General features: G+C 45.3%; 1 protein-coding gene across 1 annotated transcript; it reads left to right on the top strand.

Annotated features, from left to right (window-relative positions):
- The first annotated feature begins 2,862 nt into the window (after positions 1–2,862).
- On the top strand, positions 2,863–18,034 carry LOC134488848 (major histocompatibility complex class I-related gene protein-like). Its single transcript, XM_063291182.1, has 9 exons — positions 2,863–2,996; positions 5,097–5,286; positions 5,799–5,938; positions 6,961–7,001; positions 14,876–15,123; positions 15,506–15,609; positions 16,305–16,637; positions 17,146–17,442; positions 17,968–18,034. The coding sequence occupies exons 1-9, from the start codon at positions 2,863–2,865 to the stop codon at positions 18,032–18,034; spliced, it is 1,554 nt and encodes a 517-aa protein (XP_063147252.1).
- Positions 18,035–18,431: the final 397 nt, after the last annotated feature.

Raw genomic sequence — 18,431 nt, 5'->3', positions numbered from 1 at the left:
TAAGAAAAAAACTAAAGCCGCCTTACCTGCCTTATTGGTTTTGTTGGGCAGAAATTATTGCCTTTACTGAAAAGAAAGAGAGAGAGAGAGAGAGAGAACCTATACCCGGCCAGCACAAGGAAATTCCAATTTTGTTCTTACCCACGTGCTTGAGAGCCAGTCTGGTCTAGTGGTTAAGGCAACGGGCTAGAAGCCAAGAGACTGAGAGGTCTAGTCCCAAAATACCACTGGGTGACCTTGGGCCAGTCACACACACTCAGCCCAGTTCACCTCACAGGGTTGTTGTTGTGCGGAAAATAGGAAGAGGAAGGAGTATTAGGTATGTTCGCTGCCTTGAGTTATTTAGAAAAAGAATACTAAAGTCAGGATAGAAAATATTATTTTAGATAGTATTTTTTCTTTGCATGCCTGCTGTCTTCCTTCTCTGATGGTGGAAGGAGGTAGACTGAGGAAGTGGGAGGGACAACAGACAGCTTCATCCCGAAGCACAGAGAGAATTTGCATCCTAGAGTGAACTCATCCACATGCTAATGAGGCATGCTGATTTGCTGGGACCTCCCAACAAGCATAAGGGGAAGATGTTTTTTTTGTTTTGAAGTGATTTTTAAACCTTTTTGCTTAGACAAAATGGCCAGTGTACCCCTGGCTCATAAGCCAGTAATTTTTAAGCTCAATTCCAGAGAGTTTTATCCCTGGAAAATTTGGGTGGAAAAGCAGGCAAAGATTCTGAATCTATATAATATTTTGAAGGAAGAACCTCCTTGTTCAGATTCAGAAGGCTATGCAAACTGGGTAGCCAATGACCTTAAATTCCAAGGACTAATCATGAATTCCTGAAATGGATCATGATGGTACAGATCCAAGACAGAGAAACTGCAAAAGGAATGATGGAGGAATTGTGGGAATCTTCTTTGGGAGGTAGGAGATTCCCAGGTTGTTGGGAATCTGGCACAGAGTTGTTGTACAGATCTAGCACAGAGAAACTGCAAAAGGAATGATGGAGGAATTGTGGGAATCCACTCTGGGGAAGGAGGAGATTCCTCCTCCTGTTAATTTGGTGAGAGAGTTATCCAATGTAAAACTGCAACCAAACACAGACCTTGATGAACATATTTCCAAAGTTCAGTCATTATTACACAAACTTGCTTGTAATGACGTGATTCTGGATAATAGAATACAAGTAGGCTTTCTATTAGGATCTTTACCTCAGAGTTATTCAAGTTTTGCTGCTAGCTATAGAGGGTCAGGGTCAGGGCTGCAACTAGGGGAGGGGGCAAGGAGGGCATGTGCCCTGGGCACCGCGCTGGAGTGGCGCCAGAATGAGTGCAGAATCGATGTTTGCCACGGGTGACACAGACCCTAGTTGCAGGCCTGGTCAAGGCAACCCCTATCAGACTTGATTCAAGAATTAAAGTCTGAGCATAGCAGGCAGGCCTCATAGAAATTCCAGGCAGACCCATCATGAGGCAGGCTATTTTACAAAGGCGCCTCAGGGCAAAGATGGTGGTCAGAAGGAGAGGAGTGATTCAAAAACAAAGAAATCCACCAAGGGCCATTCTTGTGGCAAGAGTGGGCACTTAAAGAAAAATTGTTGGGCCAGGAAGGCAGATCAGCAAAACCACAGAGAGAAAGCTCCAGAAGCGAGTCTTCTTGCATTTTCAGCCATTAATAAAAGTTGCTCTTCTTTCATAGTACACAGCGGCTGCAGTGTGCATATGATAAATGATCCTGATCTCTCCATTGAATTGAATCCAAGTTCAAAGGAAGGGATTGGTTTGGCTCATGGAGGAACAATCCCAGCGGCAGGGGAGGGCCGTGCTCTCATAGGGTGCGGAAATGGCACTACCCAGAGGGACATGATTGCAACGAACGTTTTGTTCATTCCAAATTGAAATTTGAACCTAATTAGTATATCTGCATTGATGAAAAAGGGCCACACTCTTTGATTTAAAGGTGACAAATGTGAAATAATGGATCAAAAGGGTGTCTTTTTAGCAGGATTCCTAGATCAAGGATTAATTTTTCTCAATGGTGAGAGACCAGATGTGGCACGTGTGGCTTGTCATCCAGGAAAGGAGGAAGACAGTGCCGCCCTGTGGCACAGATGATTTGGACACAGAGATTTGAATGCAATTCTTCAAATGAAGAACAATGGATTGGCAAGCAATTTGGAAATCAAGGATTGTGGCAAGACTGATGCAAGGTGCAAAACCTGCACACAGGGAAAGGTCACAAGGCCTGCAATTCCAAAACAAAGCACCAGGTGCTCCAAACAGCCCCTGGAGCTAATTCACACCGAGCTGTGTGGGCCAATTCAAGCATCTGCTGTGGGAAACAGATACTTATTAACTATGATAGATGATTTCTCTAGGTACTGCGTGTCTTAACTGCTAAAGGAGAAGTCAGAGACCATGGACATGATGGCTTTTAATTGTCAATTTTATTGTAAACTGCCCGGAGTCCCCCTTTTTGGGGGTAGATGGGCAGTGATAAAAGCAAAAGCAACAGATAAAACACCATTTGAACTGTGGCGTGGAAGGCAACCAAATGTCAAACACCTGTGAGTGTTTGGATGCAAGGCCCACATCCACATTCCAAACGAGAAAAGAACCACATTCGATGCCAGAGCAAAGGTGGGAATCTTACTGGGGACCCACCGGGAGGCAAGGGATACAGAGTTTTAGATCCTAAGACTGGGTCAATTCATGCTTGCAGAGTGGTGCATTTTGATGAAACAGAGCCAAACAAGAATCCTCTAGCAAAGGGCACTGCAGAAGGGGGAGGTGGAGAAGACTTGTTGGAGGTACCTCACCAGTGTTCCCAGGTGCAGTGAGCAGGCAAGCCCAGAGAGGGGACATCGAGATGGAGACTCGGCCTGAGTCAGATGAAGAGGAACCAGGAGGAACGGAAGGGGCAGAGATGCAGTGCGATCCAGACCCGAGCCCTGTTCGGGACCCAAGGCACTCATCGCGACCCAGCAAGGGAGTTCTGGCCAAGTGACTGTCCTACCTCGCAGGGGTGCCATTGCCAAAACAGCCTGTCCAAAGGTACAGAGCTACACTGGTAGCCAAGGGCTATTCACAGAAGTATGGGGAAGACTACAACCAAACTTTTGCAGCTGTTGTGACCCACACAACAATTCGACTTCTTTTAAGTCAAGCTGCAAGTGGAAACATGCAAGTGGGACATGGAGGTATCAAGACAGCATTCTTGCACGGGGAAATTCAGGAGGAGTTGTAGATGCAACACCCCGAAGGGTTCAGAGATCCAAAGAACAGCTGGTTAGTGTGTAAGCTGCAGAAGGGGATCTATGGGCTGAAACAAGCAGCCGGGGCCTGGAAGGTGAAATTAAACCCGATGCCAATAGAGCAAGCTTTCAGTCAAGGCAATGCTGATCCCTGCCTTTTCTCACGACACAAGAACGGCAGAGTCATGTTCAGTCTGACATTTGTGGACAACCTGATTCTCTGTTATGAGGATCAAAGGGACATGAATGAAATTGTATCCCATTTGAAGTAGAGATGAAATGTCTTGGGGATAGAAATTGACCGAGAAGAGGGGAAGTTTTCTCCTTAGTCAGAGGCAAAAGATTCTAGAGCTATTGGAGAGCCTGGGGCTGGAAGATGCAACCACAGTGCCAACTCCAATGGAGACAGGCCTTCACAAAGTCAAGGACACTAGTGAACTGTTGCCTCAGAACAATGGCTGCAGAGAGGCTGTTCTGTCTGTCAACCACAACAAGGCCAGATATTTCGACCGCAGGGGATCCTCTGCAGAAAGAGCAGTGCACCCACCCACAGGGACTGGACAGGTGTTAAGCGGGTGGCAAGATACCTGAAGGGAACTGCAGGCCTGAAGCTTAAGCTGCCAGCAACTGATTCTCCTGAACTAGTGGGGTACACCGATGCTGATTGGGCAGAGGATGCAACTCACGGTAAATCCCGTAGTGGGAATGTGTTTTTGCTTGGGGGAGGGCCTGTGAGCTGGGCTAGTCACAAGCAGACTACATTAGCATGCTCAACTACCGAAGTGGAGTATGTCTCAGCAGCTGAGACATGCGCAGAGGTGCAATGGCTCAGATATTTACTTGAGGATCTGTGGGTAAGTGATCCTGTAAGGCATCTTTCAAGGCCTACGAAGTGAGTTAAATCTTGTGTAGGCATGATGCATGACTCGACTTGAAAAGGGTGTGGGAGGTCCCAGCAAATCAGCATGCCTCATTAGCATGTGGGTGAGTTCATTCTAGGATGCAAATTCTCTATGTGTTTCTGGAGGAAGCTGCTTGTTGTCCCTCCCACTTCCCCTTGGTCCTCCCTCCTTCCACCATGGAAGAAGGAAGCATGCTTTGCTGCTGCTTCCACCTTGGGGCCTAGAATCAGGAGGTTCCCCTTTTCTCCATGCAGCCTTCAGCAGCAAGGAGGGCTGAGGGTCAATTCAGTTTAGGGAAAAGAAAGAACAAGAAGAATTTTTTCCTGGATGGATGTAACGGGACCACATAAAATGAGTAGGATTTTCTTTTACTTATTTTGGAACCTACTTTGTTTAAGTGTGTAATTCTTTATGCTTGGGTAGGCTAAGTGTGTAAGATTCATAACCTAGATTTCTCTAATGTGCTCATTAATGCTATTTTAGAGAATATCCTTTTTCGGTGCGTGTCTTTTTGCTGCATTAAGCTCTGCTCCATTCTGTCCTAGCTGTCCACCAATGGCTTCAGTCTGCTGCTTGGTTGATTGACTGAGTCAATAAGCTGATTCAGCATCTGGAATCCTATGTCCGGGACCTTCCTCTAATGCCTCTTTTAGCCTGAGTGTATTCGAAAAGAACCAGGCGCTCCTTTTTAACAGTCAAATGTCTACACAAAGGAAAAAAACGAGGGCGCTCAAGCCCTCCGTTCTGTCCACTCCCCCGGGCAACTCCTGCTAGGCGCGGCCAAAGGTTGGCAGTTCAAGCGCTGCACCTGCAGGGTCGCCAGGCCACAGGAGAGTCCCAGCACTCTTGGCGAGCCACCTGGCCGCCCTTGGCTCTGTCTGCGCGCTCCGTCTCCGTCTCGCCTTCCTCGCGGCTCTGACGCTAAGCCCGCCTCTCTCTCCCCACAGCGCAAGGTTGGCGCAGGGGCTTCGCCAGCCTGCTGGGATCTCCATCCTCCAGGCCACGGCCGTCACCACAGGGCGGGCGCATGGAGTGCCAGAGGCCCCAAATGCCAGCCTGTGCACCCCACCCATAACCCGGCTCTGCGTGCCCCTCCGCCTGCTTCATCTCCCGCATATGGCTGAGGAAGGGGAGCCAGTCTGGGGAGCCCCTTCTGCGCGGTGTTGCTTCCCTGGAGCATTTCCCCTCCTGCCTGTTGGGGTTGCAGGGGTGCGGTGGGGGTGGGGTAGAAGAGAGAGCAGAGGGGAGGAGAGAAACACCCCCCCCAATACAAACTGCACATTGACGTTCTGCCAATGTTGACCAACAGGATTCTTGAGGAATGGCAGTTTCTTGATCCCAGATTCAGTCAGACAGACAAGCCCAAGAGGCCACATCTTTTGAATTTTAACTCCTTTTTCTGGTGCGAGGGGAGAATTTTCATACACAAAATAAAAGTTTGGCTTTACAATCAAATTTTGGCTGTATTGGGTCGCAGACTGATACCTTTTCGCTGGGCCCTCCCTTTATCGGTGCCTCCCTTTCCCCGCGTTCCGGGTCTGTCTCTCCCGCATCCCTAATTCCGCCTTTGTGTATTTTGCTCGGGCTGTGTCTACTTCTGCAGTCCGCCACTGCTCTGCTTCCTTCCACTTCTCCACTCCTGTTTTTAGATCCAGTTGCTCTCTCTAGGAGGCTCCCGACCGCTCTCAGCTCAGCTGGCTCTCAAGGTCTCCTCCTCTGCCTGTCTCCACGGCCCCCAGCAGGTGGAACTGCTGGATCCCGCTTGGTCCTCTTTCTGCCTTGGGGGAAAGTGACCCTCAGCTCGGTCAGGTGTCGCTCTGAGTCACCTTGGCTAATGCCTCTTCGTCTTCCTGATCGGGGAGGCTTGCTCCAATTCCTGGATTGCTACCGGAGTACCCTAAAGCCGAGCACCCCTGACTCAGCGCATCGGCCTGGATAACTCAACTCACTGAGTGTAGGGAGCTTGCTGGGCAGTTCAATGCCTGTTTCTTTCCAGAGGTAACACTCTGACCCACATCTTTTTTCTCTGGAGTCACCTTTTGCGTTGCAAAGAAAGGGGTGGGTGGCTCTGGAGGTCCTTTCCAGCTTTGATTTTTCCCTGATTTTTCTCTGCAGGGCATCGAAGAAGAAAGAAGAGCTCTCTAGGGAGTAACTGGAATCTTGGCAGGTCTGAGGGTCATCTTCACGTTGAAGCTGAAACCAACACTTGCATGTAACGCCGGCAGACCGAACAGGAGACGAGCCCAAGGCCAGCTTTGGCTGTTTTATTCATGGAGAGCATCGCGGCTTCCTTTTTTAATCTACCCACTTAGACTGACCCAGACTCACAAGAGCCACAAAAGCCCTGGGCCCCAAACAGGTGGTTTTTTAATATCTCCCCATAAGAGTTGGGGAAACGTGTTATTTTTAAAAAACCAAGTTACCAAACTGAAAAATACAAACATGTATGTATGAGTGCTTTCCATTGCATTATCTTATCCTACACTCTGTTGTTGGCATTTCTTTGTTTTTGCCCGGACGAAGCCACTAGGTTACCATTGTAATTGAGTACTTCCTGAGGTATCAGCAGGGTGAAGAGGTCGAACTTAATTGTCCTCAGTTTGGATTTTAAAAGCTGCATTGCCTGGGGGAGGAACCTTGCCTGGGGTTGTTTGAGTTTCAGTTTCCTTCTTTCTATACACAGCCTCTCTTCCCGGTGCCCTCTCAGCATGTGTGTGAATGCACAGCTTGCAAAATATGTTTTTGTGCTTTCTGTAAACCCATTTATTTTTATAGAAATGCCTGGTGTGTGTGATTTTTCTGATCTCTCAGGCCAAGTGCTTTCCAGCATTCGGCCACAGGTTATGGGCCCGGTAAGAAACCCAGTGAACCCCCAGAGAGCAAAGGGATCAGCTCCACACCTCATGCACAATTTAAAGGCAGGTAATTGTGGTTCAGCTGGACATTTGCAGAAAGACTGTGCCTTGAGACCCAAGAGTAGAAAGACAGAGAAGAAGAACACAAGGGCAACACAGAAGAAGGCTCTTCAGACAACTCAAATTGCATGGGTTGCTGAGAAGGGTAATCCTGATGTATGGGTATTAGATTCTGGGGCCAATTGTCATTTATGTAATTGTAAAAGCTCTTTTGTGTCCCTGTCTAAAACTGAAAGACAAAGTGTATCTTTGGCTGATGGGTCTGTGACCAAAATTATGGGACAAGGTGACTTGTATTTATCCAGCTTGGGAGAAACTGTCAAAGGTGTGTTGTATATGCCAAGTTTACAATCAGACCTTTTTATCTGTGGCACAAGTGGCTGCAACAGGGTATGTCATAACATTTAAGAAAAATGGTTGTGAGATACATAAAAATGGGAAATTGAGTGCTACTGGTATATTAAAAGACTCCTTGTACATTGTGCAAAATGCAAGGAAGCCAAGCTGCAAGGCTGCAGTTGGCAACACTCCATATCATGACCAATGTGTACACCTGATGCACAGGAGATTTGGTCATGCTAATTTCAAGTATATAGCACAAATGCCACAGCTGTGTGCTGACCTAAAGATAAAACCCTGTGATAAATACTTAGACTGTGTAGTTTGCAAAGAATGCAAAACACTAAAAGCTCCTGTGAGTAAGCACAGTGACAGAGTTACAACTAGACCTTTGGAAATTGTACAATCTTACATTGTTGGTACTTTTGCTCCAAGTCTTGGACAAGCAAGGTATGCAATGACCATTACTGATGATTTCTCAAGATACACATTTATCTACATCTTAAAACATAAAAATGAGGCATTTGAGAAATTTAAAGGTTTTGTGACATGGGCAAATAGAAAATTCCCTAGGCCTGTATCTGCACTCCAATGTGATAGAGGAGGGGAGTACCTTTCTCACAAATTCAAAAGGTTTCTAGCAGAAAAAGGGCTAGAACAAATTCTAACCCTTACACCCCTCAGCAAAATGGTGTTGCTGAAAGAAAGGGCAGAACCTTGCAAAATGCGATGGAATGCATGCTTAAAGATTCACATTTATCTTTTAAGTATTGGGGAGAGGCAATATCTACTGCCTGTTATGTACAAAACAGATTGTATAGCTCTGTGATTCAGGACACTCCATTCCATTTGTTTTATGGTGTGAAACCAAAGGTAAACCATCTGAGAGTGTTTGGTAGCACTGATTGGGCTCATATTCCAAAACAGCAGAGAAGGAAAGGAGGCCCCACAACAAAGAAAGCCATCTTTGTTGGCTATGAACAATCCAAAGGAGCTACAGGTTCATAATGGGAGAGAAATTAATAATTAGCAAAAGCACTTCTTTTGCTGAGAAAAGCTGGGCGAAATTAAATTCTAGCTCTCCAGTTGATCTAACAACAGAACAGCAAGGACTTGCTGATAGTGATCTTTTGCCTAGTGAGGGCATTAAACCAGAAAAGCAAACTGAAGAGACAGATGCTTCTCAGGAAAGTGATAGGAGTCAAAATTTAAGCCCTGTATTACCTCGCAGATCTCAGAGGAGTAATAAAGGCGTTCCTCCATCACGTTTCCAGGCTGAAACAGTAAAGGCTTTTCACATATTCACAGAACCTGAGTCCTTAGAACAAGTGAATGGTTTACCACCTCAGATTGCACACAATTGGCATTCTGCCATGCAACAGGAATTAGCATCCTTGAAAGAAAATAAAACATGGAAACTGGTAAATCTACCTCCCAATGAATACTGTCTGGGTTGTAGGTGGGTTTTCAAACTGAAAAGGGATGCTGATGGCAAAATCCAAAAATATAAAGCAAGGTTGGTTGCAAAAGGGTTCACTCAAAGGAAAGATTTAGACGTTGACAAGACTTTTGCACCAGTTACTAAAGGTGAATCAATTAGATTACTGTTAAAAATTGCTGCACTCAAAGGAATGTCAGTTCACCACTAAGACATTCAAACTGCATTTCTCTATGGTGATTTAGACCACACATACATGCAGCAACCCCCTGGCTATGAAAAAGGGGAGAATCTAGTCTGTGAACTGCAGAAGTCAACCTATGGGTTAAAACAAGCTGCTAGATCCTGGAACCAAAAAGTAGATGAAAAACTGCAGAATTTTGGTTTTGAAAAAGGAAAAGCAGATCCATGTGTATATATGAAGAAAGACAAACAAGACTGTATGTATCTGTGCATTTATGTTGATGATTTGCTGCTGTTCACATCAACAGAAAAATAGGCTTGATTTTGAAGCCTGCATGAAAAGCCATTTCACATTAGAAAGCCTTGGAACAGTTACAAATTACCTAGGCTTGGAAATACACAGGGAGAAGGATGGTAGCTTTCTGTTAAGCCAACGTAGTAAAATTCAAAAGCTCCTAGAGGTCTTTAATATGCAAGACTGTAAACCAGTCTCTACTCCGATGATAATAGATTTTCAGAAAGATATAGGAGAAACTCAATTAACTGAGGCAGAGAAATATAGATCTGCAATTGGAAGTTTACTGTACATTGCAAATCACTCTTGCCAAGATATCTCAAATTCTGTGGCCATTTTAAGTAGACAGGTAGAGAAGCCTACATCTACTGGAAAAGCAGCATTGAAGAGGTTAATGAGGTATTTGCAAGGAACAAAGAATTATTGCCTGAAGCTAAATGCCTCTGGAACTGAGAAATTGCAGGCTTTTGCCAATTTTGACTGGGGAGCAGATGTCAGTGACAGGAAATCCACTTCTGGGATTTTAATTCAATTTGCTGGATCTAGCTTAGGCTGGCATTCTAGAAAACAAACACTTGTTGCTCTTTCCACTGCAGAAGCAGAGTTTTATTCTCTAACACAAACCTGTAATGAGGTTACATGGTTTAAACATTTGTTAAAAGACATAGGCATGGAAGTGAACCAGCCTATAACTGTTTATGAGGATAATCAAGCTTGCATTGCTATAGCAAAATCTGAAGCCTGCAAGAATAGGACACAATGTATCGATATCAGATATCATTATATCAAAGATATGATAGCTAAAGGGGAAATAATGTTATTTGACTGAGAAACTAGTGAGGTAAACCTCTGAGGTAAATGTTGCTGAGAAATCTGTGAGGTAAACCTGTGAGGTAAGGTTTGCTGAGAAACTTGTGAGGAAAACCTGTGATTTAAACTTTGCCAAGAAATTTGTGAGGTAAACCTGTGAGGTAAAATTTGCGAGAAACCTGTGAGGAAAACCTGTGAGGTAACACTGTGGGATAAACCTTGCTGAGAAACTTGTGAGGTAAACCTGTGAGTTAAAGTTGACTTAGAAACTTGTGAGGTAAACCTGTGAGGTAGACCTGTGAGGGAAAGTTGGCTGAGAAACTTGTGAGGTAAACCTGTGAGGTAAACTTTGCTAAGAAACTTGTGAGGGAAACCTGTGAGGGAAACATTGCTGAGAAACCTGTGAGGTAAACCTGTGAGGTGAACTTGACCAAGAAACTTGTGAGGTAAATGTTGCTGAGAAACCTGTGAGGTAAACCTGTGAGTTAAAGTTGACTTAGAAACTTGCGAGGTAAACCTGTGTGGTAAAGTTTGCTGAGAACCATGTGAGGTAAACCTGTGAGGTAAACTTTGCCGAGAAACTTGTGAGGTAAACCTGTGAGGGAAACATTGCTGAGAAACCTGTGAGGTAAATCTGTGAGGTGAACTTTGCTGAGAACCATGTGAGGTAAACCTGTGAGGTAAACTTTGCCAAGAAACTTGTGAGGAAAACCTGTGAGGTAAACTCTGCTGAGAAACTTGTGAGGTAAACCTGCGAGGTAAACTCTGCTGAGAAACTTGTGAGGTAAATCTGTGAGGTAAACTCTGCTGAGAAACTTGTGAGGTAAACCTGTGAGGTAAACTGTGCTGAGAAACTTGTGAGGTAAACCTGTGAGGTAAACGTTGCTGAGAAACGTGTGAGGTAAACCTGTGAGGTAAACTGTGCTGAGAAACATGTGAGGTAAACCTGTGAGGTAAACTTTGCTGAGAAACTGGTGAGGTAAACCTGTGAGGTAAACTCTGCTGAGAAACTTGTGAGGTAAACCTGTGAGGTAAACTCTGCTGAGAAACTTGTGAGGTAAACCTGTGAGGTAAACTCTGCTGAGAAACTTGTGAGGTAAACAGGTGAAATAAACCTGTGAGGTAAACTTTGCTGAGAAACCTGTGAGGAAAACCTGTGACGTAAACTGTGCTGAGAAACCAGTGAGGTAAGCCTGACAGGTAAACTTTGCTGAGAAACCTGTGAGGTAAACAGGTGAAGTGAACCTGTGAGGTAAACGTTGCTGAGAAACTTGTGAGGTAAACCTGTGAGGTAAACGTTGCTGAGAAACCTGTGAGGTAAACCTGTGAGGTAAACTGTGCTGAGAAACGTGAGGTAAACCTCTGAGGTAAATTTTGCTGAGAAACTTGTGAGGTAAACCTGTGAGGTAAACGTTGCTGAGAAACTTGTGAGGTAAACCTGTGAGGTAAACTGTGCTGAGAAACGTGAGGTAAACCTCTGAGGTAAAATTTGCTGAGAAACTTGTGAGGTAAACAGGTGAAGTAAAACTGTGAGGTAAACGTTGCTGAGAAACGTGTGAGGTAAACCTGTGAGGTAAACTGTGCTGAGAAACATGTGAGGTAAACCTGTGAGGTAAACTTTGCTGAGAAACTGGTGAGGTAAACCTGTGAGGAAAACTCTGCTGAGAAACTTGTGAGGTAAACCTGTGAGGTAAACTCTGCTGAGAAACTTGTGAGGTAAACCTGTGAGGTAAACTCTGCTGAGAAACTTGTGAGGTAAACAGGTGAAGTAAACCTGTGAGGTAAACTTTGCTGAGAAACCTGTGAGGAAAACCTGTGACGTAAACTGTGCTGAGAAACCAGTGAGGTAAGCCTGACAGGTAAACTTTGCTGAGAAACCTGTGAGGTAAACAGGTGAAGTGAACCTGTGAGGTAAACATTGCTGAGAAACTTGTGAGGTAAAACTGTGAGGTAAACTTTGCTGAGAAACTGGTGAGGTAAACCTGTGAGGTAAACTCTGCTGAGAAACTTGTGAGGTAAACAGGTGAAATAAACCTGAGAGGTAAACTTTGCTGAGAAACCTGTGAGGAAAACCTGTGACGTAAACTGTGCTGAGAAACCAGTGAGGTAAGCCTGACAGGTAAACTTTGCTGAGAAACCTGTGAGGTAAACAGGTGAAGTGAACCTGTGAGGTAAACATTGCTGAGAAACTTGTGAGGTAAAACTGTGAGGGAAACTTTGCTGAGAAACATGTGAGGTAAACCTGTGAGGTAAACTTTGCTGAGAAACTGGTGAGGTAAACCTGTGAGGTAAACTCTGCTGAGAAACTTGTGAGGTAAACAGGTGAAATAAACCTGAGAGGTAAACTTTGCTGAGAAACCTGTGAGGAAAACCTGTGACGTAAACTTTGCTGAGAAACCAGTGAGGTAAGCCTGACAGGTAAACTTTGCTGAGAAACCTGTGAGGTAAACAGGTGAAGTGAACCTGTGAGGTAAACGTTGCTGAGAAACTTGTGAGGTAAAACTGTGAGGTAAACCTGTGAGGTAAACTGTTCTGAGAAACATGTGAGGTATACCTGTGAGTTAAAGTTGACTGATAAACCTGTGAGGTATATCTGTGAGGGAAACCTTGCTGAGAAACTTGTGAGGTAAACCTGTGATGGGAACTTTGCCGAGAAACTTGTGAGGTAAACCTGTGGTGTAAACTTTGCTGAGAAACTTTTGAGGAAAACCTGTGAGGTAAGGTTTACTGAGAAACCTGTGAGGTAAACCTGTGAGGGAAACCTTGCTGAGAAACCTGTGAGGTAAACCTGTGAGGTAAACTGTGCTGAGAAACGTGTGAGGTAAACCTGTGAGGTAAAGTTGACTGATAAACCTGTGAGGTATACCTGTGAGGGGAAGCTTGCTGAGAAACTTGTGAGGTAAACCTGTGAGGTAAACTTTGCCGAGAAACCTGTGAGGTAAAGCTGTGAGGTAAAGTTGACTGATAAACCTGTGAGGTATACCTGTGAGGGGAACCTTGCTGAGAAACTTGTGAGGTAAACCTGTGAGGTAAACTGTGCTGAGAAACGTGTGAGGTAAACCTGTGAGGTAAAGTTGACTGATAAACCTGTGAGGTAACCCTGTGAGGGAAACCTTGCTGAGAAACGTGTGAGGTAAACCTGTGAGGTAAAGTTGACTGATAAACCTGTGAGGTAAACCTGTGAGGGAAACCTTGCTGAGAAACTTGTGAGGTAAACCTGTGAGGTAAACTCTGCTGAGAAACACGTGAGGAAAACTTGTGAGGTAAACTCTGCTGAGAAACTTGTGAGGTAAACCTGTGAGGTAAACTTGACTGAGAAACGTGTGAGGTAAACCTGTGAGGTAAACTTTGCTGAGAAACCTGTGAGGTAAACCTGTGAGGGAAACCTTGCTGAGAAACTTGTGAGGGAAACCTGTGAGGGAAACCTTGCTGAGAAACTTGTGAGGAAAACCTGTGAGGTAAACTCTGCTGAGAAACTTGTGAGGTAAACCTGTGAGGTAAACTTGACTGAGAAACGTGTGAGGTAAACCTGTGAGGTAATCCTGTGAGGTAAACCTGTGAGGTAAACTTGACTGAGAAACTTGTGAGGTAATCCTGTGAGGTAAACCTGTGAGGTAAACTGCTGAGAAACTTGTGAGTTAACCTGTGTGGTAAATTTGACTGAGAAACCTGTAAGGTAAGCCTGTGAGGTAAACCTGTGACGTAAACCGCTGAGAAACTTGTGAGGTAAACCTGTGTGGTAAACCTGTGAGGTAAACTGCTGAGAAACTTGTGAGTTAACCTGTGTGGTAAATTTGACTGAGAAACCTGTAAGGTAAGCCTGTGAGGTAAACCTGTGACGTAAACCGCTGAGAAACTTGTGAGGTAAACCTGTGAGGTAAACTGTTCTGAGAAACTTGTGAAGTAAACCTGTGAGGTAAAGTTGGGGCTTTGAATTTATCTAAAACTAAAGTCTCCATTGTATTGTTATTTATAAATGTTGAAAGAGAGAAAAAAGAAAAACAAATATGAATGAAAGAAATGGAGCTGTTTGGAAAAAGTAGATAGGGTATTTAATCTCTAACTTCTTCCTCTAATATTCCGACTGATTTACAGTGTTTATAAACGTTTAAACCCCTTTACAAACCATATTATAAATGTTTCTGCTTGCCTTGCTGTATGTTGTGTTGTGTACATGGAAACCATTCTTGCTTGAATTTGGTTAAACTTCTGTTGTGGATAAATGCTGTTACTTTCACTCCCCAAGTTTAAATTCCCAGTCAGATGTTGGTATTGTATCTTTCTTCCAATGTTGGGCAAAGTTTATCCTCGCAGCCATGAGCATGTATCTCAGTATATTATAATGTTTCTTGTTAATGTATTCTGGGATTGCACCTAGAAGAAAAATGCGATTTCATTTCAAATTGAATTTCTAAAATTTTCTGCATGGTGCTCTTCATGTTTTTCCAATACTTTGGAGTTTTTTTTGTAGGCCTACCACATGTGGTAGAATGTTCCTTCTACTTCGTGGCATTTCCAACATTTGTCACTGTATGGTTTGTCTATCTTGGAAGTTGAGGCCAGCCAAGGTCTGGTGGGGGCTGCCTCCTTGGGGCATCTTCCATGTTTGGAGATAGGAGTGAGAACCTCCCACCCACAGCAACAGATTGAAGTCCTTCTCTTGGGGGTTTGCTCTGTGACAATGAAATGGGGAGGGGTTGGAACTGTGGACCCCTAATTCTGTTCTTCTCCCTCTTCCCTTTCCAGGCTCCCTCCCACATTCCTTGTGCTATTTTTCTCTAGGGTTGTCAGAGCCCAGCCAGGAGCTGCCCCAGTTCCTCTCCATGGTCCACCTGGATGACCAGCCCATCGCTCGCTATGACAGCATCACCAGGAGGACAGTCCCTCTGGTGTCCTGGATGGAGGAGGTGGAGAAACAGAGTCCCAACTACTGGAAAGAGGGGAATGAGCCATTGCTGGCCACTGAGCAGGTCTTCAGAGATGAGCTGAAGAGCGTACAAAAACTGTACCAGCAAAATGAAAGTTTTTTTGTCTTTCCTGCCTCCTTAGTTGGCTTTGATGATTATTCCAAGACAGAAATTTGGGGGCAGGGGGGAGAAGAGTAACTGCCCACCTCACAAGGAAGGCAGAAGTGACCATATTGCCCACCTACAGACTGCAAAATGCAGGATTTCATGGTCACTCATGTCCTGGTCACCTTGCAGTTGGACTACTGCAATGCGCTCTACATGGGACTGTCCTTGAAGAGTATCTGGAAACTTCAGCTGGTACAGAATGTGGTGGCGCAGGCAGTTATGTATGTTCCTGGTAGAACACTTTATACATCTGCTTCACAAGGTGCATTGGTTACCAGTCTGTTTCCGGGTCCAATTCCAGATGCTGGTGTTGACTGTTAAAGCCCTCCATGGCATGGGACCGGATTATTTGAGAGACCGCCTTTTATCTGCCCGTCCTGCTAGATCCAGCAGAGTGGGCCTGTTGTGGGTTCTGTTGCCTAGGGAGCTACATTTCGTGGGCCCTAGGTGGCAGGCCTTTTCTGCCTGCACTGTGAAATCATCTCCCCTGGAGATGAGGTTGGCCTCATCACTCCTGAGCTTCTGGAGGTCTCTCAAGACCTGGTTGTTCTAGCAGGCCTGGGGACCCCAGGGGATGGGTGAACTAGTGAGGTGCCTCCACTATTGTTAACATCCCTCCATCTATTACTTCCTTTCTGTTTTTAGCTTTGCTTTTATAGTTGTTAATGTTTTTAGTAATTATTATATACAGATTTTAGGTAATAATTATTTTATATATTTACTGTTTTAATTGGACTGGTGTATGCCACCTGGAGTTACTTTCGTGAGATGGGCAGCTATATAAATATGATTGATAAATAAATAAAATTATTTCCTTTTTGGCCTCCAGGACTACTAGGGGATGGTGGTGATGCTTTTTCTCCCCCTCTGAAGGAAAGAAAAACTACAGATTTTTCTCCCTCACCTAAAACAATTGGCAATTCATCCCCAGTTATTTGCATGATATGGTCCCATCCCCAAAAGGTTCAGTGCAGGCCCTGTTCAGTTTCCTCCCTGTTCTAGAAGGTGGGGGAAGAGAGTTCAGGTTTCCTTCCCCAGGTTGGATGGAGGGGAAAAGAATCTTCCTGAGACTCTTTAATAAGCCTTTTTTTGTGGGGCAGTGGGTGGATTGGGAGAAGAACCCTGGTCCGTCCAAACTCTCTTTCAGGGCTTCACACCTGGCAGGTGATTTTGGGCTGTGAGCTCAGGGAAGATGGGAGCAAAGGAGGGTTTTTACACCATGGCTACGACGGTTGGGTGGGGTTCTTCATCAGCTTCAACAAGGAGACCCTCAAATGGGTGACAGCTCAGCCCCAGGCCCAGAAGATAAAGGAGAAGTGGGAGGATGATCCAGGGTGGTCCCAGAGAAATAAAGATTACCTGGAGAGGATCTGCATTGAATGGCTGCAGAGATACCTGTCCTACGGGAAGGAGGCTCTGCAAAGGATAGATAAGTACAGGGGAGGAGAGCTGCATAATTACCTTGGCTGGACCTTTTGAGGGTATTGGTGGGGTGGGGTTCAGTAATACCTCCCTGAGGAAAAAAGAAAACCGTTCTTGCATAAAAGGAAACCTGGTGTAGACAGTCAGGAAGATGATCTTGATGGATGTTTGCAAGATCCTTGGACAACAAGTGGCAAAACATACCTTAAGTCCACCACCATCAGATTGTATTTGGAAGAGGCTCAGACATAAGAGGGAGGACGTGCAGCACAGCAGGTTCTATTATCATAGCCAATCTCAATAAAACTAGTTTTAGCTTTCTGTATAGTTGATTTCCTGGCGTGGTCTACCTAGTAGGACTGACGCCTAGGGAGCATCAAGGACCACCTCTTGAGGTTCCTACAGATTCAAGAAAGAAGGGGAGGCAGTGAAACAATTACACGAGATACTTCCAGATGTTGTATTATCTTGTTTGTGATTAGAGAGATCCTGTGAGGTGTGTTGTTGCTGTGTTTGCAGAGCCCCAGTGGGTCAGGTGACCCGTAAGGCAGCTAATGACAGCCTAGAGATCCTCATCTGCCAGGCATACGGCTTCTACCCCAAGGAGATCCAGGCCACCTGGATGAGGGATGGAGAGGTCTGCAAGTATGAGACCTTCCATAGGAATGTGGCCCCCAATTCAGATGGCACCTATTATGTCTGGCTTAGCATTGAGATCGACCCCAAGGAGAGGGACCAATTCCAGTGTCACATGGAGCATGCTGGGCTGGTGAAACCCCTGTTCCTGGCCTGGATGAAGGAATTGAGGGACTGGGCAGCTAGAAGGGGAATTTCACCCTTGGTGTAAAGACGGAGAAATTGGCCCACTAGGTGTTAGTTCTTCCCACCCCCAACCTCAATGTGGCTGGGTCTGATGATATATTGAGCCACAAACTAACCAATCACATGTTGTCTTAGTCATGTCTGGAGAATCATGCCCTGTAGGTAATTTGTGGTTTTGTGTCATGTGAATGAAGAAGAGTGGGTAATTCTGTCATCTTAATCCTTGCTTAAATGCACTGGGGGATGCAGAGTGGGAAACGTACAGCTGTGTTCAAGGCCAGGCACGGTTGTGGTTTCCATAGCCCTGAGAGCGAGGGGCCCATCTTTGCAGAAGTGAAGCTGCTGGGGAGGAGGTCATGGTAGCTGTTTGACAGAGAGCATCCCTTATCAGGTGCCATCACATTAGGTGCCAGATCTGGTGCCCAGCCCAGGTGCTCAGGATCCTGGTAGGAAGGTTTGAGGAACAACAATTGCCCTGAAGACTAAAGACTTTGTTCTTTTATTAGCTAACAGGGGGGTCCATGTGGGAGCCATCTTGGGGGCCTTGGCTGCTGTCATTCTTCTGGTGTCTGGGATCATCTACTGAATGAGTAAGTAAAGAGGAAATACCTTTGCAGCCCAGTTCCTCCTGCTGCTCTCGATTGCCACTGAGAAGGTATTGGGGTGAGGGATCCCTGCCAGTTGCAGCCCAGGAGCTTCTCAATGAGTAGGGAACCAGCCACCCACCATCCATGTCCCCAAGAACTCCTCCCACCTCTTGAATTCTCCACCTGGCACCTTCATTCAATCCTCCGAGCCCAGATAGCAGTATCTCAGTTCTAAGATAGAGGTAGAGGTAGAACTTTTTTAGGACTACATTTGAACTGGAGACCTGGACAAATTTGTCAGCCTCTTGAGGTTGACCAGATCAGGAAACAGACTAGTGCCGTGTTTCTCAAACTTGGCAACTTTAAGAGGTGTGGACTTCAACTCCCAGAATTCCA

The sequence above is a fragment of the Candoia aspera genome, chromosome 2 (assembly GCF_035149785.1).
Source record: "Candoia aspera isolate rCanAsp1 chromosome 2, rCanAsp1.hap2, whole genome shotgun sequence".
Classification (NCBI taxonomy): Eukaryota; Metazoa; Chordata; class Lepidosauria; order Squamata; family Boidae; genus Candoia; species Candoia aspera.
The sequence above is the reverse complement of the archived record's forward strand: the minus strand, read 5'-3'. Positions and strand labels throughout refer to the sequence as shown.